This window comes from Cervus elaphus, chromosome 18 (assembly GCF_910594005.1).
Source record: "Cervus elaphus chromosome 18, mCerEla1.1, whole genome shotgun sequence".
NCBI classification, from domain to species: Eukaryota; Metazoa; Chordata; class Mammalia; order Artiodactyla; family Cervidae; genus Cervus; species Cervus elaphus.
In genome coordinates, this window is record NC_057832.1 from 111,634,879 (window position 1) to 111,659,932 (window position 25,054).

The 25,054-nt window shown below is 48.3% G+C and overlaps 1 protein-coding gene and 2 gene segments (V, D, J or C); all 3 read left to right on the plus strand.

Moving 5' to 3' along the window:
• LOC122674684 overlaps positions 1-25,054 on the plus strand; it is a 141,760-nt gene that overhangs the window by 85,182 nt on the left and 31,524 nt on the right.
• The window catches only part of LOC122674685, a 72,350-nt gene that overhangs the window by 24,754 nt on the left and 22,542 nt on the right, over positions 1-25,054 (plus strand).
• Positions 8,442-23,859, plus strand: PRSS2 (serine protease 2). Of its 2 annotated transcripts, none has more exons than XM_043873210.1 (6): positions 8,442-8,534; positions 19,662-19,749; positions 21,139-21,298; positions 22,650-22,903; positions 23,283-23,419; positions 23,654-23,859. In XM_043873210.1, exons 2-6 carry the CDS (start codon positions 19,692-19,694, stop codon positions 23,804-23,806), a joined length of 762 nt encoding a protein of 253 aa, XP_043729145.1. In that variant the 5' UTR covers positions 8,442-8,534; positions 19,662-19,691; the 3' UTR covers positions 23,807-23,859. The 2 variants fall into 2 exon arrangements, with proteins under 2 accessions (XP_043729145.1, XP_043729144.1); XM_043873209.1 differs by lacking the exon at positions 8,442-8,534 and adding an exon at positions 13,542-13,561.

The window sequence follows — 25,054 nt, forward strand, 5'->3', positions numbered from 1 at the left end:
AAACTTCAAGGAACTTAACTCTCGAAACTCTACTTGCAAGTAAGCCTGAGTGTGCCTGGGGAAGTTGTGTGACTGGCAATTCTCCAAACCAACTTCTGTGGAGAAACAGTGCTTACTAAGAGATAAATTATATGTGTGCACACATACACACACATGCATATATGCACACGCACAAACACATATATGTGTGTGTGTTTATAAAAAATGTATATAAACATGGAAATTGTTTATAACTTAGACCAATGAAAGATTTTTTTGGAAGGAGTTCTTTTCTTTTTTCTTTTTAATAAAGGAAAACATTTATTTACTCTATATGCCATGGCAGAATTTTAATCTTAGTCTGATACCTTTCATCTGGACATGTCAGATTAGGAGGAATCTGTGTGAGACATCCATATGCCCTCCCCATCCCAGGATGGTGCTCATTTTCACCCCAGCAAGGAAGATCCAACAGCTGCTGTGCGTGTTTCTGCCCAGAGATGCCTGGTAGAGACTCAGCATCTCAGATCTTTCAGGCAGCTGGAATCGTGGACTGAATTGTGTCCTCTCGAAATTCAAATGCTGGGGCCTCCCTGGTGGTCCAGTTGTTAGGAATCCGCCTGTCAATGCAGGAAACACGGGTTCGATCCCTGGTCTGGGAAGATACCACATGCCACGGAGAATCTAAGCCCATGCACCACAACAATTGAGCCTGGGCTCTAGAGCCCGTGATCGGCAACTTCTGAACTCACACACCACAACTACTGAAGTCCACGTGCCCTGGAGCCCATGCTCCACAACAAGAGAAGCCACCACAATGAGAAACCCACGCGCCACAACTAGAGAGTAGCCCCCGCTCGCTACAGCTAGAGAAAGTACACAAGCTGCAATGAAGACCCAGCACAGCCAAAAATAAATAAATTAATTAATTAAAAAAATTAATTTGATGAAGTCCTGACCCTCAGTACCTCAGAACGTGACTCTATTTGGAGAGGAGGTCTCTAAAACAATAATCCATGTTAAATGAGGTCACTGGGATGGACCCTTCACCAGTATGGCTAGTGTCCTTACAAGAGGAAAAACTGAGGACACGGAAACAAACAAAGAAGAAAGACAACATGAGGACAGGGGAGAAGACGGCCACCAACCCTCTAAGGAGAGAGGCCTCAGAAGAAACCAACCCACCAACACTTTGATCTTGAATTTCCAGCTTCCAGGACAGTGAGAAAATAAATTTCTGTTAAGTCGCCCCTTCTACAGAACTTTATTAAGGGAACCCTAGCAAACTGAGAGAGCTCAGCACACAGACCCTTGCTATCTAGCACATACTGAATTCCAGACTCAGAGAAATCCCACCGTGCTCAGCATAAGCTGCGTTGTTTGTGCAAGGTAAAATGAATCACAGTCACCAGTTATCAAATGGTGAGAACACTCCAGAAATTCAAGTTCCCAGGCCAACTGGGATCAAGCCGAATACCAACCTTGTAAGCAGCTCCTTCCACAGATCAGACGTTAACTTTTTTTCTACACACACACATATACACTCACAAGGGAAAGGGTTGGCTTTCACTTTAGCACCTCCTGACTCTCTAGGATCTTGAGTGGCTGAGGGACCATGAGCTTGGGCGGGACTGTGACTTCATAGCCCATCCACCTGTAGCCTGGGTCTGGGAGAGGACCCTCTTGCCTTGAACCTGCCATGGGAATCAGGCTCTTCTGTGCCTTTTGCTTCCTGGGAGTAGGTGAGTCCAGAAAGTTGGTGGCAAACCCCTGTCCCATTGCTTCTACACCCTGGATACAAAATTTTTCTCTCATCAAGCTTCCTGTGTGTGCCTGCATGCTTAGTCATGTCTGACTCTTTGTGACCCCAAAGACTGTAGCCTGCCAGATTCCTCTGTCCGTGGAATTTTCCAGGCAAGAATACTGGAGTGGGTTGCCATTTCCTTCTCCAGGGGATCTTCCCCGATCCAGGGATCGAACCCTGGTCTCCTGCACTGCAGGCAGACTCTTTACCACTGAGCCACCAGGGAAGCTTCCTGCTGGCCTCTTTTTTCACCTTCTCCATCCTCCTTCACAGGCCTCATGGATGCACAAGTAACCCAAACTCCAAGATATCTGGTCAAAAGGAGGGGAGAGAAGGTTGTGATAGAATGTATGCAGAACATGGACCATGAGAGAATGTTCTGGTACCGACAGGACCCAGCTCTGGGGCTGCGGCTGCTCCATTTTTCAATCAATGTTGGCATGGTTGAGGAAGGCGATGTGCCCCATGGGTACAGTGTCTCCAGAAAGAAGAAGGAGAGCTTCCCTCTGACCCTGGAGCCTGCCACCACCAACCAGACGTCTGTGTACCTCTGCGCCAGCAGTGAATCCACAGCACAGCGCGGCCACATCCTCTCTGCACAAAAAGGGCAGATGCAGGAAGTGGGGTCGGGGGGACCCTGACTTAGGGCTCGAGTTATGCTGCTCCTACGGCACGTGTGTGCCCATTAGAAGAAAGGCAGACAGCAGGGAGGGACCAAGCCTACAGCCACACTTCTTGGCCAGGGCAGCACAGGCTAATTTTTAAGCCCCCCTCACCTCCCTTTTCCAAGTCAGGGGTCATTCCGGAGCGGACCTGCCCAATCTTCTATGTTGTTCCCAGCCTAAAGTCATGAAACTCGACCCACACTGGGAGGACTCCTCTTTCAGATCCACACTAGGAAATTTCTCCCCTACCTTTTTTTTTTTATTATTATTAATGTATTAGTCTTCAAAATTCTATTTAAACTGTAAGAGTCTCAGGTTATAAAAAGTGATGATATAAATTTTTAAACATCTATTTAGAATTTTTACAAAGGCAAATTAAAGATTCGTTGTTGTGCTTGAGCTCATTCATATCTGACTCTTTGAGACCCCCGGGACTGTAGCCTGCCAGGCTTCTCCATCCGTGGAATTTACCAGGCAAGAATGCTGCACACAGAAATGAAGACCCAGCACAACCAAAAATAAATAAAAAACAAAATAAATAGAATGCTTAAAAATTATAGTTTAACATTTTTAAAAAATGTTATTGGAGTATAGCTGTTTATGCCCTAGCATTGGTTAAATCCTTTCTTCCCATTCCTTTCCTATCCTCTTCCTTTTACTATACATTTGCTACCCTGCTCAGTATCTTTGCACTTTTTAAAAATATTTTAAAATTTGTATTTGTTTATTTATTCTGGTTTTTTTTTTTTCCCCATTTATTTTTGGCTGTCCTGGGTCTTCCCTGCTGTGCAGGCTTTTCTAGTTGCAGCAAGCCAAGGCTACCCTCTGTTGCCATGTACAGGCTTCTCCTAGTGGTGGCTTCTCTTGTTTCAGACCTCGGGCTCTAAGCACATGGGCTTCAGTAGCATCACACACGGGGCCTAGAACACGGCTCAGTAGTTGCGGCACATGGACTTGGTTGCCCTGAGACATGAGGGATCTTCCCAGACTAGGGATCCAAACTGTGTCCCCTGCATTGGCAGGAGAACTCTTCATCAGTGGACCACCAGGGAAGTCCTGCGTATCTTTACTTTCCACTGAGGACAGTCACACATTGTCAACCCTTCCTCGAGATAAACTTGATCAACCATGTGCTGATTCCAGAGAATGTTTGGGGAATCCAAATTCTGTTCATTCAGCCTATAAAGGAAAACTGAGAAAAAGAAATCTTTCTCCACATTCTCTGAATGATCAGTAATGACTGAAAAGTTCTGAGAGAAGGAATAAGCTAGGATGCAGGAGGTAGGAAGAATTCGGTTGTATCTGAGGTCGCAGTAGGGCTCCCTCACTTTCTCCCTCACATCCAGGTAGAAGAGAGTCACTCCAGAAGCTGACCTAGAAGAATGAGAAAAGCTTTTCCCAAAGGCCCTGAAACCTCTCATAGCATCTCATCAACTTGAATTATGTCTCATGTTCCTTCCTGAACCAATTATAATCAGGTTATGATGGTTTTGATTTACTGAAATGCATCCAGGTCTATTCATGGAACAGGAAACAAGGTCAGAATTGCCTAACTTAATGGCAGCATGGGAGAGAGATAGATAACTAATCAAACTTAGCATTCTCGTAGTAAGGAGATGGAGGAGATTTGTATTGTGTGGCTGACTAACAATCACAAGGGCTTCTCTGGGGGCTCAGACAGTAAAGAATCTGCCTGCAGTGCAGGAGACCCAGGTTCAATCCCTGGGTCAGAAAGATCCCCTGGAGAAGGGGATGGCTACCCACTGCAGTGTTATTGCCTGGAAAACCCCATGATCAGAGGGGCCTGGCAGGCTACAGTCCATGGGATCGCAGAGTCGGATACAACTGAGCAACTAACACACACACTCGCACACAACACTCATGAGAGCTGGCGTCCCCGCTTCCTGACACATGATGGGATTGTACTTCCTGGCTTCTGGAGGTTGGGGGTGGGGCAGGGCATGAGACTAGATGCTGAGAATGAGCAATAAGTACAAGTGACATGTGACTGCCAGGCCAGAAAGTTTTAGCATCCAACGCAAGATTTCCAGACCTCTCTTTAGTTCTGCGTAAGAGATGAGTGAGTTCTGGAGATGGTGGCTTCGGAGGGGCCATGGCCTTGCAGTCTCTGAGGCAGCTGCAGTCAAGGACTCAGGCCCCTGGGCTGGCCATTGGGAATGACACATGCGCACTATTGATGCTCTGTACAAAAGAGATAACCAATGAGGACCTGTTGTGTACAGCACAGGGAACGATCCTTAATGCACTGTGGTCACCTGAGTGGGAAGGAAGCCCAAAGGGAGGGACATGGACACTTAGAGCCGATTCATTTTGCTGTACCGTAGAATCTAACACTACATTGTCAAGCAACTATATGCCAATAAAGAACAATTAAAATTTTTAATTGTTTTTCAGGACTTCCCTGGTGTTTCAATGACTAAGACTCCACACTCCCAAGGCAGGGAGCTGGAGTTTGATCCCTGGTCAGGGAAAATAGATCATGCTGCATATGAGAATTCGGACACTGCAACCAAGACTGAAAATCCCATGGATTTCAACTAAGACTTGGAGCAGCCAAATAAATAATAAATACATTTTTTAAAAATATATATTTGTCATAGTATTTGCATCCCTGGCCCTGGAACTGCATTCCTAGGTTCCTTTAGCTGAGGCCTTGGGCTTTGGGTGGATGGTTTTCTCAGTCCCTCTGCTGAGGCCTCCTCCTAGGAGAAGGAGGGGAAATCCAGGGACACTCTCTCCTCTAATTCAGCGCCAGGTGCTTCTAGATCCTAGCTCCCTCTCACAACCTCCTCCCCACCTCAGGGTCCAAAGAATGTTTTGTCTGGAGCTCTCTCAATGGTGGGAAGACCCCCACTCCTGTGCTGATCCACCTGACCCTTGAGCAGCGCCTCATTACATCTGTGAAATGGAACAGGGAGTCAGGGCTTTCTTCCATTTTAGACTCTTGCTTCTGCCTTCACAGTAAATCATTAGGCAATTGTCTGAAGAATTTAGGGTTGCTAAAACAGAAAAAGACTGGGTTATTTTGGAAGAAAGTTTGATTTATTTGACCAAGAGATTTTAATGTATTTAATGTTCCATGTCAAGAAAAAATTGGATTATTCTATACCTTTTACTTGTAGCTCAGCTGGTAAAGAATCCACCTGCAATGCAGGAGACTCCAGTTCAATTCCCAGAGAAGGGATCGGCTACCCACTCCAGTATTCTTGGGTTTCCCTGGTGGCTCAGACAGTAAAGAATCTGCCTGCAGTGTGAGAGACCTGGGTTCGATGCCTGGGTCGGGAAGATCCCCTGGAGAAGGAAAGGCTACCCACTCCTGTATTCTGGCCTGGAGAATCCCATGGAATCTATAGTCCATGGGGTCACAAAGAGTCAAACACGACCGAGCAACTTTCACTTCACGTACCTTTTACCAGGATGCTACTTAATGGGGTTTATTTGGAACTACTGTTTCTAACATCTGCCATAGATGTAGAGGCAACACACACACCACATAGGAAAGGGTTACCAGAATATTGTTATCCCTAACATACCACATTTCCTCCTTTTTAGTGTAAATTGTTTTTCACAGTTTTACTTTTCTAAACTATTGGCAAATCCCATAATCAATGTTTATTACTAATATAGTAGAATTAACCACCACCCCAAAACAACAAAAGTTATTTTAAAGTACATCTTACAATAGATGGCATCGCAGAATCAAAGAAATAAGCCAGTTTTGTAGGAATTTTTTTCTAGAGATCCCTCATTCCCTTTAGGGTATTAGGCCTATAGTTGTCAGCCATCCACCAGATTCTACTCTACTAAGGCATGAGTATCTATGAACATGAGGCAACCTTTCACAGTACCAATGTTAGCTTCTGAGCTTTAGTATCACGTACATCTGTGTCCTGCTTCTGCTGCTTGCTCACAAATTATGTGAACTTGATTAGGTTACATAAAAATCTTTGGGATGAGATGCTTAGATGGCATCACTGACTCAATGGACATGAGTTTGAGCAAGCTCTGGGAGATAGTGAAGGACAGGGAAGCCTGGAATGCTCCAGTCCATGGAGTTGCAAGGAGTCTTCGGTCACAACTAAGTGACTGAACTGAACTGAACTAAATCTATAAACTTTCCTAATCTGTAAAATATGGGATCATAGTTGCCTAAGTAGCCTAATTTATAGATAGTCTGAAATGACACGTGTAAAACAGAGTACGTGTTCAAAAAGACTGACTTAGCTTTTACACAAGTGTTAAGCTGTTTCAGGAAGTTGCATGATGGAGGAAACAATTAGATGATGAAAATGGACCATAGCACTGTGGCCAAATTTTACAGACAGATCTGTCTCATAGTCCATAACAAGCTGCATTATAATAGTGAAAGTTTAGTGAAAGAAAGTGAAAGTTAAAGTCACTCAGTCGTGGGCCTGGTGCACTGGGAAGACACAGAGGGATCAGGTAGAGAGGGAGGTGGGAGGGGGGATTGGGATGGGGAATACATGTAAATCCATGGCTGATTCATGTCAGTGTATGACAAAAACCACTACAATATTGTAAAGTAATTAGCCTCCAACTAATAATAATAAATGAAAAAAAAAAAAAAAGTCAGTCATGTCCGACTCTTTGTGACCCCATGGACTGTATCCATGGAATTCTCCAGGCCAGAATACTGGAGTGGGTAGCCTTTCCCTTCTCTAGGGGATCTTCCCAACCCAGGGATTGAACCCAGGTCTCCCACAAATAGCCATTAAGTAGAGAGGAACCAAACAGTTATGACTGAGATGACCAAAATGAGGAGGAGATGTGAGAGATGATAGAGGGACAGAGTATTTAAGTTGTGAATTAATAAATGAGGGGGGTGAGAAGAAAAGAGATAATGAAGATGAACTTCTGAGCCTAGACAACAAGACAAGTGGGGGGTACCATTTATTAAGAGGAATGAATTCAGGAATAGGAGTCAGTTTACCAGAGTAGGTATCAGGGAAAGAAAAATAAGTTCAGTTTGGAATAACCAAAATACTCAGCCAACGGGTGCAATTCTGAGTTATGTTACCCTAGTATTCTAAAATCTTACCTTTAGTTATCTGAGGTCAATACTGCATCCCATTCTTGCTTTATACCAAGAAGTAGAACATGAGTGGTGCTCAACAATGATGGATGGGGAATGGCGGAGGGTGGTGATGAGACCACAGTTGCAGGCTGGGAGCCTAGTGAATCAAGATCCAGCCCAAGTGAAGAGCCACACAGCTCCACTAGGGGGTAGACGAATTGTCTCCATTTTCTGCAGAAACAAGGCTTCCTGCGGCAGGCGGGGAACAGAATCAGTAGAGAAGAGCTACCTGGTGGTGAAGGAAGAACTTGAACTTGACGTGTTAGTGCCTTTTCTCTGCGGAGAGGCAAGGCTGTCACCTAAAGATGTTGACTCTTCTGCTACTCCTCCTGGGACTGGGTACGGCCTTATCCCGGGGGAAATTTGGGGTGAATATGCATGCTGAGGAGTAGAGGGCCTGAGGCCCCCAGTCAGTGGATGGGAGAGATGTTCGACTAGGGAATCCTAAAGCAGTAACAGCTGGAAGAATAAAACCAGGGTGGAGGCAGTGCTCCAGGGCTGTGTGGGAGCCAAGGTGATACTGAAGCGAACAGTAAGAGACCCTCCTGCCCGGGGACAAGCTTGTCAGCTCTCACGGGTGTTTCTGTCTCTCTGGATCTAGGTTCTGCGTTCGGTGCTCTCCTCTCTCAAAAGCCAAGCAGGGCCATCCGTCAACGCGGGACCTCCGTGAAGATCGAGTGTCAGGTTGATAGCCAGCTCACCTACATGTACTGGTACCGTCAGCTTCCAGGACAGAGCTTGGTACTGATGGCCACTGCCAATCAGGGCTCCAAGGCTACTTACGAGAGTGGATTTGCTGAGGACAAGTTTCCCATTAGTCGCCCGACCCTGGAGTTCTCAACTCTGACTGTGAACAAGGCGAGCTCCGAAGATAGCAGCTCGTATTTCTGCAGCGCTGGAGACACAGTGCTGGGCACAGATCAAGGGTCTCAGCAAGAACCCCTCTCCCTCCCACCCAGCTCCGGTCCAGGTGAGCCTGAGAACCCTGGGAGGCAGGCTGGAGGGGGGAAACCACAGAGGCAGCTGCCTGTGTGCAGTGGGCAGGGGTGGGTGTGAATGAGTCGGCTATGGATGAGGAGGGAACTGGGGCATCAGCTGGAGGACTTCATCCACAGACAGGAAGGGTGACTACTGGAGACCGAGGATAAAATTTCTCCCAGAGGAGTGTTTAGAAATAGTAAAGACAATCAGATACAGTTTGCCTTCAAGTGGCAGAGTCAGAAATACCCTTTAAGTATTTTTATCTCTGAGCTATATTTAGCCTGTTCTCTATTAATATAGTTCAGAATGCACTTAGTCATATTTATATCATACTGGTCCATTACACTGATGACATTATGCTGATTGTTCTTGGCGAATGGGAATTATAAAGCCCTCTAGATGCCTTGGTATGACATATGGATGGCAGACCAATGTAAATCTGCAAAAATTCAGGGATCTGCCCCCTTGGTGAGCTTCTGAGTAGTCCAGAGGTGTGAGATATGCTGGAATGTCCTCCAAAGTGAGAGGCAAGCTCTTTCCAGACATGGAGAAGGTGGCACAATGCTTTGTGGGACTGTCTGGATTTTGGAGTTAACATATACTACCCTTGGGTGTGCTATTCTGGTCCATTTACTATACAATCCCTAAAGCTGGGCCAGTGCAAGGCAGAGCTCGATAGCAGAACGAGGCTATGATGGAAGCTTCTCAGCCACCAGGGTCATAAACCAAGCAGGCTCAGTTGTCCCTGAAGTGCCTGTGGCAGAGAGCAATGCTCCGCACAGCTCCTGACATTCCCGTGAGCATCACGAGGCAGATACAAAGAGCTCTGTGGCATGCTATACTCCTTTCCACCTGCCAATGACTTTTCTCCTTTTGAAAAGCTGCTCTTGGCTCTTTACTAAATGCCTATCATGGCATTCAGAACTGGACGTCGGCAGACCTGCAAAACTGTGAAGTTGAAGACGTGCGGAGTATTCTGTTATGAAATGGAAAATGTATAATCAAGACCAAATTCTAGCACAGCTGGAAAGAGGCACAACTCAATTTCAAGAGCAAGTCCCACTTTCACGATACGTACTCCTACTGCACCCACACCTTACCCTCAGTCTACAGCTTTGCGGGAATTTCCCTGTTCCCTAGTTGAAAAGCTATGAGCCTGTTTTCTGGGTAGGCTTGCACTTTATTCTGGAATCATCACTACATTTTAACACCAGTGTGGCTCTGAAAGGTGGTGGGGAAGGAAAATCTTCGCAAGGTCCAAAACTTCAGTCCTGAAGGACAGACCTAGCCTGTGTTCAGCTTTCTTTCAGTGTCATCTAGACTCGAGCCACTCATTCACATCTCCCCCCATTTTGCTTCTCTCTGCTGTGTTAGGGGGTCATTCCTTTAGACTCTCTGTCCCATTTACTGATTCACACCTTAACTCCAACAACCCATTTCACCTTCCAATCGACTTTTGAAAACTCTATTTTCATTTCTAGGAAGGAAATCTACTTGGGTCCTTCACATATGTGAGCCGTCATTTTTTAAAATTACTTATTTTTGGCTGCACTGGGTCTTCATTGCTGCACGTGGGCTTTCTCTAGTTGCAGCGCAAGAGCCTCTCCTTGCGGCGGCTTCTCTTGTTATGAAGCCTGGGCTCTAAGGCACACAGGCTTCAGTAGTGGCAGCATGTGGGCTCAGCCATTTCGGCCCATGAGCCCTAGAGCACGTTGTGGAGCATGGGCTTATCTGCCCCACTGCACGTGGGATCTTCCCAGACCAAAGACTGAACCCATGGCCTCTGTATTGACAGCCAGATTCAATGGACCACAAGGGAAATCTGATGAGCAGTCATTTTCAAAGAACCTTGCTCCACATGTATTTTATTTCTCTAAGGATAGGTGGCACAGTGGTAAAGAATCCGCCTGCCAGTGCAGGAGACACAAGAGAGGCAGGTTCAATGCCTGGGTCAGGAAGATCCTCTGGAGTAGGAAATGGCAACCTACTTCAGTATTCTTGCCTGGGAACTCTCATGGACAGAGGAGTCTGGCTGGCTACAGTCCACGGGGTCACAAGGAGTTGGACACGACTGAGCACTGAAGAAAATTAAACTTCTGCTTGGAATTTTTATCTATTCATGCCAACCTCAATTTTCTGGTGGTTTCTGATGCCTCTCACTCAGAGTGGCTTATTTCTTATGTATTATGTAATTTGATACTATAAATTTATCATTCAGAATCCCCTAAATCTTGGAGTAAAGGTAGGCTTTCCAGAAAATATATATTTTTGGCTCTGTCAATCAACTGGGATGCAATAGACTTGATGTCTTCTTTTGTAATTGTCAGTGTCCATCTTCATGGCCATACATTGTCTGTGTGAAACCCCAGGGGTTGACTACTCAGTGCCCATGAATATTCAGAGGAAACTGTTTATAATCCTCCAGCCAAAGCCAAGACAAAGAAAAATAATAATCCCTGTCAATTGCCTGAGAGGTTAGCTTTGTGGTTTGCCCGTTCACTAAGTGTGCACTCTTCCCGCATCCTGGCTTGATGAAGGAGCAATTCCCATCATGCTCCTAGTGCTGTTCAAGGTCCAGTGGATCTCACCCAGTTTCTACACATGCTGATTCTCTTGGTCACCAGGATCCACATGTGCACCTGTTTGATTGAATGGATCAAAAATGCTGGCTTACCTTCCTGTTTCCTGCTCCCATTTTCCTAGGAAGCAGGCAAATTCACCCACAGATAAGCTTTGGACTATGAGCACCCTCCTGTAGGATGGGAAAATTTTCTCCTAAGCAGCAGTAAAAACATTGTAGTTAGGAACTTGATCTCTGTCCTCAGGCAGACCTGAATTTAAAACTTGGCTCCACTGCTTCATCACCAGGTGTAACCCTGAACAAGTTACACAATCTTATATTCATGCATATGATATCCTCATATATAAAATGAGGATAATAGTGATGCAAAAATACAAGGAATGGGATTTTCATAAGAGTTAGATGAAGTCATCCATGTAAACCACATAGCACTGTGCCTGGTAGAGACAAAACACACAGTTTAATTAATATCACTGGGATACATGACATTTTACCAATAACAATTCCATCCTCAAGATTAAGTATTGCCCTCTCTGGAAAATTTTTATTTATTATTATAACTGTTTCTCTTTAACTATTTTTTAACAAAATTAATACATATACTAAAATACACAGATTATTAAACTGAGGAAAATTAAAATCACTATTTAAATGAGATTAGATAATATGATATGTATTTTATAATTTATTCTCTTAACCCAACAATATTTCATAAATGCCATTTTATGTCAAAAGATACTTACATTAACCTATAAGAATATTTCAGTGTATCAATGACCCTCCTTTTAAATACAACTTTTATTCGTAGACGACCTGCTTCTGGGTCGGGGTTTCTTACGTAGCAGAGCAGCTCCCTCGCTGCGATCTATTGAAAGTCAGCCCTCGACACAAGGGTTTGTCGCTCCGGCCGGCCGGCCGCCCGCCCGCCGGCGGGCCGGGGCGTTGTGGTGGTCCGTGCCACCCTCGCTCTTTTCCCTCCGCGGGCTCTGCCTCTCCCCCGGGGCGGTCGAGGGGCCGCCGTCCTCCACGGAGCTTGGGGGATGGGGGGCAGCGGGTCGAGGAGAGGGAGAAGAGGGGGGCGCCCCTGACGGCGCCTCCCGGCCTCGGGGTGCCGCGCCCTCCTCCGCTTCCCCGCCGCGGGCCCTCCTGGCCCCGCGGGCTGGGACGGGGGACGGGGAGAGAGGCGTGGCGCGGACGAGAGTCTGGGGGCGCGCCGCAGGGCGGCTCCGTCGTCCCCTTTCCCAGGGGGGGCGAGCGGGGCCGGGGGGCTGGTGGCGCGCGCCTGTGGCGGCTGTCACCGTGCGCGCACGTGTCCCTTCCCTCTGGCCCTGGGGGGCAGGGAGAGGGAAGATGACGGCACGTGGGTACTCGCGGGGCCCTTGCGCTCTTTCCTTCCCACAAAAAAAGAATAAAAAAAAAAATACAACTTTTTACATTAAATTTAATACCAAGGTGAAGTATCCATATGCTAGATGATAGGGTAATTTAATTTAAAAAGCAGTCAATGTATGTGTCAATTTATTTATTCTCTTTCTTTTTTTTTTTTTTTTTACTGTGCCATGCAGCCTGTGGGATCTCAGTTCCCCGACCAGGAACCAAATCCTCGATCATGCTTTGGAAATATGGAGTCTTAGCCAGTGGATCACCAGGGAAGTCCCTGTGTCAATTTATTTCTGTTGTAGACTTGGCAGGGAACATGAAAGCACTCCTTTCCCCACCTTCACAGGGCTGACGTCTTGTTATCCAGGTCTCACCTCAAATACCATCTCCCCAAAGACAGCTTTCATAACTTTCTACGCTCACATAGTACCTGTGGACTCAGCCACCAGTTAGTTACTCACATTTATTATCACTTTATCCTATTTCAGTAACATCTAATTATTAGTTCAGTTCAGTTCAGTTGCTCAGTCGTGTCCGACTCTTTGCGACCCCATGCACTGCAGCCTGCCAGGCTTCCCTGTCCATCACCAAATCCCAGATCTTGCTCAAACTTAATGTCCATCAAGCCAGTGATGCCATCCAACCATCTCATCCTCTGTTGTCCCCTTCGCCTCCTGCCTTCAATCTTTCTCAGCATCAGGGGCTTTTCCAATGATCTAATCGCGCCGGCTGCGAAGGACCGCGCAGAAGCATGGCCGTGAGGAGCTACCCCTCGCCCAAGGTCAGGGGCGGCGGCCGAGAGCGCCAGGCTGCGACAGCACAGGAGCGGCGGCCGAGAAGAGCTTCCCCACGCCCGAGGTCAGGGGCGGCGGCCAAGAGGAACTACCCCACCCCGGAGGTCAGGGGCCCCCCACCCCGGAGGTCAGGGGCCCCGCCCGAGAGGAGCTACCCCACCGCCAAGGAGCGGCTGCTGCGCAGGCGCAGGAGGGCAGAGAGGAGCTACTCCACTTTCAAGGTCAGGAGGGGCGGCCGTGAGAAGATACCCCTAGTCCAAGGTAAGGAGCAACCGCAAAGAGATACCCCACGTCCAAGGTAAGAGAAACCCAAGTGCGATGGTAGGTGTTGCGAGAGGGCATCAGAGGGCAGACACACTAGAACCATAATCACAGAAAACTAGCCAGTCTGATCACACGGACCACAGCCTTGTCTAACTCAATGAAACTAAGCCATGCCGTGTGGGGCCACCCAAGACGGTCGGGTCCTGGTGGAGAGGTCTGACAGAATGTGGTCCACTGGAGAAGGGAATGGCAAACCACTTCAGAGTTCTTGCCTTGAGAACCCCATGAACAGTATGAGAAGGAAAATGATAGGATACTGAAAGAGGAACTCCCCAGGTCGGTAGGTGCCCAATATGCTACTGCAGATCAGTGAAGAAATAATTCCAGAAAGAATGAAGGGATGGAGCCAAAGCAAAAACAATACCCAGTTGTGGATGTGACTGGTGATAGAAGCAAGGTCCGATGCTATAAAGAGCAATATTGCATAGGAACCTGGAATGTTAGGTCCATGAATCAAGGCAAATTGGAAGTGGTCAAACAGGAGATGGCAAGAGTGAATGCCGACATCCTAGGAATCAGCAAACTAAAATGGACTGGAATGGGTGAATTTAACTCAGATGACCATTATATCTACTTCTGTGGGTAGGAATCCCTTAGAAGAAATGGAGTAGCCATCATGGTCAACAAAAGAGTCCAAGATGCAGTACTTGGATGCAGTCTCAAAAATGACAGAATGATCTCTCTTCATTTCCAAGGCAAACCATTCAAAATCACGGTAATCCAAGCCTATGCCCCAACCAGTAACGCTGAAGAAGATGAAGTTGAATGGGTCTATGAAGACCTACAAGACCTTTTAGAACTAACACCCAAAAAAGATGTCCTTTTCATTATAGGGGACTGGAATGCAAAAGTAGGAGGTCAAGAAACACCTGGAGTAACAGGCAAATTTGGCCTTGGAGTACGGAATGAAGCAGGGCAAAGGCTAATAGAGTTTTGCCAAGAGAACGCACTGGTCACAGCAAACACCCTCTTCCAACAACACAAGAGAAGACTCTACACATGGACATCACCATATGGTCAACACCAAAATCAGATTGATTATATTCTTCGCAGCCAAAGATGGAGAAGCTCTATACAGTCAGCAGAAACAAGACCGGGAGTTGACTGTGGCTCAGATCATGAACTCCTGATTGCCAGATTCAGACTTAAACTGAAGAAAGTAGGAATAACCACTAGACCATTCAGGTATGACCTAAATCAAATCCCTTATGACTATACAGTGGAAGTGAGAAATAGATTTAAGGGACTAGATCTAATAGACAGAGAGCATGATGAACTATGGACGGAGGTTCATGACACTGTACAGGAGACAGGGATCAAGACCATCTCCATGGAAAAGAAATGCAAAAAGGCAAAATGGTTGTCTGAGGAGGCCTTACAAATAGCTGTGAAATGAAGAGAAGCAAAAAGCAAAGGACAAAAGGAAAGATATTCCCATTTGAATGCAGAGTTCCAAAGAATAGCCAGGAGAGATAAAGAAAGCCTTCCTCAGCGATCAGTGCAAAGAAATAGAGGAAAACAACAGAATGGGAAAGACTAGAGATCTCTTTGAGAAAATTAGATATACCAAGGGAACATTTCATGCAAAAATGGTCTCAATAAAGGACAGAAATGGTATGGACCTAACAGAAGCAGAAGATATTAAGAAGAGGTGGCAAGAATACACAGAAGAACTGTACAAAAAAGATCTTCATGATCCAGATAATCACAATGGTGTGATCACTGACCTAGAGCCAGACATCCTGGAGTGTGAAGTCAAGTGGGCCTTAGAAAGCATCACTACGAACAAAGCTAGTGGATGTCATGGAATTCCAATTGAGCTATTTCAAATCCTGAAAGATGATGCTATGAAAGTGCTACACTCAATATGCCAGCAAATTTGGAAAATTCAACAGTGGCCACAGGACTGGGAAAGGTCAGTTTTCATTCCAATCCCTAAGAAAGGCAATCCTAAAGAATGCTCAAACTACTGCACAATTGCACTCATCACGCTAGTAAGGTAATGCTCAAAATTCTCCAAGCCAGGCTTCAGCAATACGTGAACCGAGAACTTCCAGATGTTCAAGCTGGTTTTAGAAAAGGCAGAGGAACCAGAGATCAAATTGCCAATATCTGCTAGATCATCAAAAAAGCAAGAGAGTTCCAGAAAAACATCTATTTCTGCTTTATTGACTATGCCAAAGCCTTTGACTATGTGGATCACAATAAACTGTGGAAAATTCTGAAGGAGATGACCACCTGACCACCTGACCTGCCTCTTGAGAAACCTGTATGCAGGTCAGGAAGCAACAGTTAGAACTGGACATGGAACAACAGACTGGTTCCCAATAGGAAAAGGAGTACGTCAAGGCTGTATATTGTCACCCTGCTTATTTAACTTATATGCAGAGTACATCATGAGAAATGCTGGGCCGGAAGAAGCACAAGCTGGAATCAAGATTGCCGGGAGAAATATCAATAACCTCAGATATGCAGATGACACCACCCTTATGGCAGAAAGTGAAGAGGAACTAAAAAAACCTCTTGATGAAAGTGAAAGAGGAGAGTGAAAAAGTTGGCTTAAAGCTCAACATTCAGAAAACTAAGATCATGGCATCTGGTCCCATCACCTCATGGGAAATAGATGGGGAGACAGTGGAAACAGTGTCAGGCTTTATTTTTGGGGGCTCCAAAATCACTGCAGATGGTGACTGCAGCCAAGAAATTAAAAGATGCTTACTCCTTGGAAGGAAAGTTATGACCAACCTAGATAGCATATTAAAAAGCAGAGATATTACTTTGCCAACAAAGGTCCATAACACTCAGGTTAGAAAAATTAGAGAAACATCACAGAAATGCGGTAAATATTTCCTGAGTGCTATGGACTGAACTCGGAGAAGGCAATGGCACCCCACTCTAGTACTCTTGACTGGAAAATCCCCTGGACGGAGGAGCCTGGTAGACTGCAGTCCATGGGGTCGCGAAGGGTCAGACATGACTGAGTGATTTCAGTTTCACTTTTCACTTTTATGCATTGGAGAAGGAAATGGCAACCCACTCGTGTTCTTGCCTGGAGAATCCCAGGGATGGGGTCTCACAGAGTCGGACATGACTGAAGTGACTTAGCAGTAACAGCAGTATGGACTGAACTGTGTTCCTCCAAAATTCATATGTTTTAGTCCTAACCCCCAGTCCCTCAGAATGTAATAAGATCTTTAAATAAATAATTTAATTGAGGCCATTGGCTTAAGGGTGGCCCTTAAGCCAATCTGACCTTGTCCTTATCAGAAGAGATTAGGATATATAAGGAGAGCCACTGGGGAGATACCCACAGAGGAAAGGCCATGTGAAGTCCGTGAAAAGATGACCGTCGGCAACCGGAGGAGAGAGACCCCTGGAGAAACCAACCCTGTTGACACCATTAACAAAAATAATAAACGATCTGAAATAGGAATAGAAACAAGTTTTATTTAAGCCAAACTGAAGACTAGAACCCAAAAGGCAGCCTCTAAGACAACTCTGAGGAGCTGCTCCAGAGCAGCAGAGTTTTCAGCCCAGTTTTACATCTTGGCAGAACAGAGAACATTAAGCAAGTCAGGAATACATTCCCTCCAGGTTTGAAAAAGCAGATCAGCAGGAACTCAGTGAGTCAGCGTGGCGCTGGCCCCTGGGAAGGGAGTCTTGTCCTCGAAGGAGCACCAGCACTCCTGTCCCAGGAAGGGACGCACTTTATCTTTTAACACAGACAGCTTTTACTTCCGGTCAGTGTGCCCTTTTCTTTACTAAGTAAAGCAGATCTACAATGTATGTTTGATAGGCCACAAATAGGCTGTTTTAGTTGGTATAAAATTCAAGTTAACTCATGTATAAGCCAGAATGACTTCTCCATGAATCAATATATGAAAGTTTCTTCTATCAACACCTTCCTTGATCATGGACTTCTCAGCTCCCAAAACTGTGAGAAGATGGATTTCTGCCATTATTTTGTTATGGCAGCCCTAGCAAACTAATCCACTGAGTCAATAAATAGGATTCAGAAGAAAGAAAAATCTGCCAAGCCGTGTGGACTGCCCTGGAGAAGAACTCTACAGAAAGTGTTGGAGTTCAGGCAACGTAAGGCTATTAGAAACGAGCCAAGTCATTCTAACAGGGAGGTGGGGCGGGGGGGGGGGGGGCGCGTGGCTCTTACCTTTCTATCTGAGCAGAATGGTGGCCCAAAACATGAGCCGGCCCCCTCTGCCCCCCACCTTCACCCTGCAGGCTGGGAAAGGAAACAGATGTAACGTTTCTCATCCTCTAAAGCCAGGCTTCCTATGAAGTCCCCACGACAAGGGGGCAAAATGAAATAGCATATTTTATGATATTTCTGCAAAAAAAAAAACAGCCTCTATGATGGAGGCTCCACAACCTGGGTGAGCACAACCTGCCTTTGACATGGCCCAGAGAGGCCCAAGGCCATAGCAAGGTGGGGCTGGGGTCGGCGGGCAGGTGCCAGATTAATTCAAGCTTCTTTCTCTGCCAAGGAAGCCAGCATCAGGAGGGATCCGGATGTAGTTTGTTCCCTGGCATGACCCCTGAGCTGCCATCTGCAGTGATTCCCACACTTCACAGCACTTTCCCTGTCCTCCGGCGGCCTTGAGGTCAGCTCTGCCAGTTTTAGGTCTATGCTCTCAGGTAGGATGGAACCTTTCTGACGCCTGGTCTCAACCTCTGTAACAGGAAATAATGTTGTTCTGCACACCTCATGATGAAAACATGCAAAGGGGAGCTTTAAATTCAACACAAAGGAAAATCAGCATGCCACCGCTGCTTGCGTGTGTGAAAGCTCTTTAAAAGCTGGTGGGCGCTATACACAAGGGTGTGCAGCTCTGGAGTGGGTGTCCTGTCGTGGAGAAGCTGGCTTCCAGCTATGCCAGGCACCAGACCAGAAGTCACCCTGTGGGTCCCTCTCCACCCGAGAGCCCGCCCCCCCACCGCATTTCTCCCAGTTCACTCTATTTCCATTTACTCTGTCCTTCCAGCCTACTTCCTGTCTTGCCACCAGACTTCTGAGCTTTTTGACTTTGTTCACCACCTTCAGAACATTCGCTCATTTCTACCTTTCTGAGAGTACCTATGTAGACTCTGCCCACTCCTGCCCATCAGGAAAACTGAGCTCAGAGGAGGTGAGCAGGAGAAGCCTCTTCATGCAAAGGCTTGTCGACCTGGCTCATAAGGTTAGGTTCCAGCACAGACACTAGTTACATCTCTATATCCCCTGGCCAAGTGGTGCCTCAGTAAATTACAAGAGTGTGTCTTGATGGGCATGGCAGGTTGCAAATTGAGATCATTCCCAGGAAGATTCACTCTTCACTGAGCCCAGGAAAAGAGTCTCACTGCATAAAAAAAAGAAAGAAAGAAAGAAAGAAAATTTCAGAAACCCCCCACCTTCAATGTTGTTTTTAATCACTCAATTTCATGGACAGAGGAGCCTGATGGGTTACAGTCTATGAGGCTGCAGAGTCGGATCGACTGAGTGCATGCGCACACATTCTCAACCTTTATCATGCCCCAATTTCTCTACCTACTGCTGATTCTCTGGTAAGGACTGAGATTTACCATTGTTCAAATCTTTTTTCTAAAATCTGATCCTGAACATATAATTCTGGCTCAGGCTGTCAGCTCCTAGCAGGTGGGGGCAATTTTCATCACTGTTAGTGCAGGCTCCCAGGGTGACCAGGAGGCTGCTTAAAGAGAACCCAAGACTGCTTGAGCGATGAGAAAGACAGGCGTCTTGATAGTGAGGAAGAGGAGGAATATGATACTGGTCTCTTGTTACCCCAGTGCATCAGGTAAACACCTACTTAATCCTTGACCTCTCCTCCCTCCAAATGCCTCCTCCCACCCCGTCCCTCAAGCCCTGGTAGGAAGGAGAGCCAGCTTGAAGGCCCAGACTCACAAGAAACTCTGCCTCTCCCATCTCATCACTTCTTGGTATTGGGGTCCTGGTTCCCTAAGGCTTGGGCTTTGACCTTCTGACACCGTAGTTTAGACTTGACCAGGGTCTTTCTGTTTACAGGTATGACATAGTCAAGACTTCTTTCCTCTCATGGGACTTCAGGATACCAAGCAGCCAAGTTTGCTACTAATATCAGCCCTTCCTTCAAGTAAGTTGAGTAAATCTCCATGAGGTCAGAGGATCCCCAGGGTCCCAGGTCATTCTGCCTTCCTTTCCTCCTCATCTCCATCATCTGCTCGGTTTAAGAAGGCTCAGCTGTGGGAAGAGGGGTCTTGGCTTTCCCTGTGTTCCTCACCCCAGAATATCCTCCTAAGAGTCAGCTAGTCTTCCTCTGCATCCTTGGAAAATAAGTTTCCTTATCACCCGGAAGTCATGAATCCACGGAGTGGCCAAACATAGCAGAACTGATGCAAGAGTCCAGGACAAGGGAAGCTGCAGGTGTGTTTGTACTGGGAGGGGTGGTCCCCCTCCACCCCCTCCCTCTCCTCGGGAGGTATAAAGGCTCGCCACCAGCCACTCCAGCACACTTCTCCACCATGCATCCCCTGCTGATCCTCGCCTTTGTGGGAGCTGCTGGTGAGTCCCATGCATCGCTTAAGGTCCACTAGCCCCTCTCCTGGCAGAGATACACGCTTCACCTCTCCTCCGGCCTCTCCTGTTCCACCTGTGTGTGTTCTCCCCTCCCTGGCCAGCACCCCTCCTTCCCACTCTGGGGCTCTTTAAGCTTCACTTCTCTCACCTTCTGCCGGGTTCCACTCCTATCCCTCTCGTCCATCCCTTTTGGGGCTTTGTTGGGAGAGGCGAGAAACGCAAACCAGGTGGAGATGGTCTGTGAAATGAGCCAGGCCTTAAGGCTTGGCCGTGACAACCGTAGGTAACTCCACTCTAGCTGTTCCTGGCCTCGGATGCTCCTGAGGAGACGGAAGGTGACTCACGGTGGAGTCCTGTTTATTGGCCTGGGGGTGTGACCCATGCACTGACTTTTTAAGCTTCCTGAGTAGTTTTAAGATTCCCGGATGTGTAGCCACAGCTGCGAATCACTGTTCTATTGGCCAATAACCGTAACCACCTTTATCCTGCGCACAGGGTGCCTGGGCTCCCTGCTCAGGTGTGAGCTATGGGAGGGGCTGGTACAGCAAAGCCAGGGCTTTGCAGCCACATCTCCCTGGTGAGGCCAACCCATCGTGGCAAACTGGGGCTGAAACTGCAGTGGGGAGTAGACTGGTGATGAATGAAAGCGAGAGAAGCAGCCAGTGGGTGAGAGGACCACATTCAGACCCTCCGATGCTGAGTGGGTTTACTGTCCTTGCCCTGGTGCTCCCGGTGGAGGTCTGGGCTCGAGCCCCTGCAGGCTCCCTAGCTCTGTGCCCTGCAGACACACAGCGACTCGGGAGAACTACCCCCTGGGAGGCCAGCCAGGGTGGCCTTCCCCCCTCCCTGTGCTCGGTCAGGAATCCTAATTAGCAGAGTCCAGCCACGGGGCTTGGGGCTCCACCCTCCTGCTGCATCAGCCTCTCCTCCCCTGTTTCCACTCAAGTGGCTTTCCCCTCGGACGACGATGACAAGATCGTCGGGGGCTACACCTGCGCGGAGAATTCCGTTCCTTACCAGGTGTCCCTGAACGCTGGCTACCACTTCTGCGGTGGCTCCCTCATCAGTGACCAGTGGGTGGTGTCCGCGGCTCACTGCTACCAGTAGTAAGTGCTGGGCCCCTGGCGACTAAGCCCACTGCCCAGGGCCCTCTGGAAGAGCTGGGGTCCGTCCAGAGCTCAGAACGATGATGGGGAAGAGAAGGAGTGGGCAACAGCAGCTGACTCGGCAGGAGCTGTGGGTGAAGAGGGGCACTTACCAGGCTCCTCTGTCCATGGGATTCTCCAAGCAAGAATACTGGAGTGGGTTGCCATGCCCCCCTCCAGGGGATCTTCCCGACCCAGGGATCGAACCCGGGTCTTATGCTTTGGCTTGCACCGGTTCTTTACCACTGGTGCCACCTGGAAAGTCCCATAAAAAGTAGGCACAAACTATTTTGAAGGTGGGAATAGCCAGTGGGAAAAGCTGGCGTAGACCTCACACAAATAACCCTTGCCAACTGGCTACATGTTAAAACCTTGTAAGATACGTTTAAAAAAAAAATATGATCCCTAGTTCCCATTTAGCTCAGAATTTTTAGGACGAGTCTGAATATTGGTGAGTTTTCAACGCTCTCTGCCTCTGGCAATTCTACACTCCTGGGCAGAGCTGAGAATCACTGCCAAAAGCAAGGGTTCTCCAACCTGAATGCACGTAATAATCACCTGGAGGGCCTGTTACAACACATGTTGCTGGGTCCCACCCCAAGGGTTTCAGATGCAGTAGGTCTGGGCAGAAGAGAGAATCTGAGTTGCTAATGCGTTCCCAGGTGACTGATGGTGCAGGTCCTGTGGCTGTTTTTTGAGAAGTGCTGTATTAGATCACAGATGGTGCTAGTGGTAAAGAACCCACCTGCCAGGGCAGGAGACGTAAGAGACACAGGTTTGATCCCTGGGTGGGGAAGATCTCCTGGAGGAAGGTATGGCAACCCATTCAAGTATTCTTCCCTGGAGGATCCCATGGATAGAGAAGCCTGGCAGGCTACAGTCCACGAAGTCACAGAGTCGGACACAAATGAAAGACTTAGGATGGACAGACAGACAAATCAGATCACACAGGATGGTGGCCCTGACCAGATCAAGAAGGGAGGCAGTAAAAGTGACTGCATGTAGTTTGCAAGGTTGCGGAGGTTGAAGGATGTCTGTATTTCCGTGTATTTGCGCCCAGGGCACTGGGCACTGAATGCATGAGGGGTGTGGAAAAGGCGGCTGGAAAAGCAGATGGTCCCTAGCCAGACCCCTTCAACGCATCACTTCTCCACCACCCTGAAGCACGGAGGTTGTTGGTCTCATACCTGCACTGACCTACCACCCCTCTACAGCCCTTGACATTCCTACACCCCCACCTGTGAGCAGGGAAAACCCCTGGGGGATGTGGGCCTGTGGACAAAAAGGTCTTTACTGTGCTTGCCCTCAACAGCCGCATCCAGGTGAGGCTGGGAGAATTCAACATCGACGTCGTGGAGGGCGGTGAGCAGTTCATCGACGCGTCCAAGATCATCCGCCACCCCAGGTACAGCAGCTGGACTCTGGACAATGACATCCTGCTGATCAAACTCTCCACGCCTGCGGTCATCAATGCCCGGGTGTCCACCTTGGCTCTGCCCAGCGCCTGTGCACCCGCGGGCACCGAGTGCCTCATCTCCGGCTGGGGCAACACCCTGAGCAGCGGCGGTGAGTGGGGCCCTCACGTCTTCACCCTCTGACCTACCCACACTGCCCAGAACCGAGCATCGCCTGAGCTCGGCTCCAGTCTTTGCTTCCAGCCTACAAATTCCCATCAAGTTCCTACTACACATACAGGACTCTGTGCTGGGTACCGGAGAGGGGCAAGTGTCCCAGACCTGAGCCCGAGAATCAAAAGACAGGACAGACGCGGCCCCAGCTCTTAGCACCTTTAGAGAGGGGTCCGCAGTGATCCTGCTGGGAATTGAAACTCAAGTTTCGTAAGGGCCCTCTCCTGGTTGCCTTCAGGGCTCAGCCCTGGGTTACCATCCCCCTTCCCATCCTAACCCACATTTTCCTTTTCTTGATCTCTTCCTGTTCCTCAAAGTCAACTACCCGGAACTGCTGCAATGCCTGGAGGCCCCGCTGCTGAGTCACGCCGACTGTGAAGCCTCGTACCCTGGACAGATCACCGACAACATGGTCTGCGCTGGCTTCCTGGAGGGAGGCAAGGATTCCTGCCAGGTAAGATGCCTACCCAGACGTGGCAGCCTCCCTGGGGACAGGATGTGAACGCCCAGGGCCGTGGGCTGATGGTCCCCTGGAGAAACAAGGGAGGCTCAGCTGTGGCCTCTTCACAGTGAGAAGGGCATGGGGCCCAGAGCCAATGGGAACAGGGTCTTGTGAGGTTCAGACTGTGTGGCTCCCATTCCATTGTCTCCTCTGTTTATAAAGCTTATCTTATCACTTCCTCCCCAGGGTGACTCTGGCGGCCCTGTGGCCTGCAACGGACAGCTCCAGGGCATTGTGTCCTGGGGCTACGGCTGTGCCCAGAAGGGCAAGCCTGGGGTCTACACCAAGGTCTGCAACTACGTGGACTGGATTCAGGAGACCATTGCCGCCAACAGCTAAAGCCCCGCCCCTCAGCCATCATTATGCTAATAAAGTGACTCTGCTCCACCTGCCCAGCTGTGCACCTATCCTCAACCCCCACCCCTACTCTGGGAAACATGCTCCCACCTGGGCTCAGACAGGGCGATACCCCTTACGGATGAGCGGAGCACCCCACTTCCCCAGTGTGTTCCAGGGCACACTGGTGTAACAGCAAAGTGAAAGTGGCTCAGTCGTGTCCAACTCTTTTGGGATCCCGTGGGCTGTAACCCACCAGGTTTCTCTGTCCATGGGATTTTCCAGCCGAGATTACTGGAGTGGGTAGCCATTTCCTTCTTCAGGGGATCTTCCCAGCCCAGGGATTGGAGCCAGGTCTCCCGCATTGCAGGCAGATTCTTTACCAGCTGAGACACCAGGGAAACTCACATGTAAAGAGAAGGAAGGCAGAAAATATCATCAGGGAGAGGGGTTCCTGGAGAAACTTCGTTCCAGAAGGCTGCATTGGCCTTGGTTTGTCTCTGGTCATGAGTGCGGGGCTGATGTGTGCACATGCATGCTCACATGTGCACATGTGTGGGGCATGGTCTGGAAGATCCCACACCTCCTCTCACTGGTCCCCACGCCTAGGGAAGCACCTGCCAATCACCTTCGCCTTTTCTGAGTCCCCTCCGTGTCCCCAGCGTATGTTCCCTCCTGGAAGCAGGAGGCCCTGCTGGCCCCTGTTTTCCCAGGACCAGCTCATGTGCCTGAGGGAGATGAGAGCTCCCTGGGTCTCTCTCCCTCCCACTCCTGAGAAATCTGCCTTCTGTTCTTCCCACGTGATGATACGAACACCCTCCTGAGTCCTTGATAGGCACTTTCACATTTAGTTCCCTCTACCTCTGCAGTGTTTATTATTCCGGAGATACAGACAAGGAAACAGAGGTTCAGACAAGGCTGTCAGTTCACCCACGTCCCTCGTCCAGCAAATGACAGATCTGGAGTTGGGCTCTATTTGCCCGGCCCCCAAGCCCCACCCCTGCTTCCTCTCTCCCACCTCATGGGCCCTCAGCTGCGGGCCGTCAGTCCTGCTCCTCAACATCTCTCCAGCTCATCCCCTGCCTTGCAGCATTTCGTGAGGGGCACTTATCTCCTTGCAGTCTTCTAAGCCTGTGCTCAGAGGGGTCCTATGTGTTGTTTGCTTTCTGGTTAATACCTTTCCTGATGCCCGACAGCTTTTGAAGTACAAGCCAAGCTCCTCATCCCAGAGATGCATGGTTCTTCCTGCTC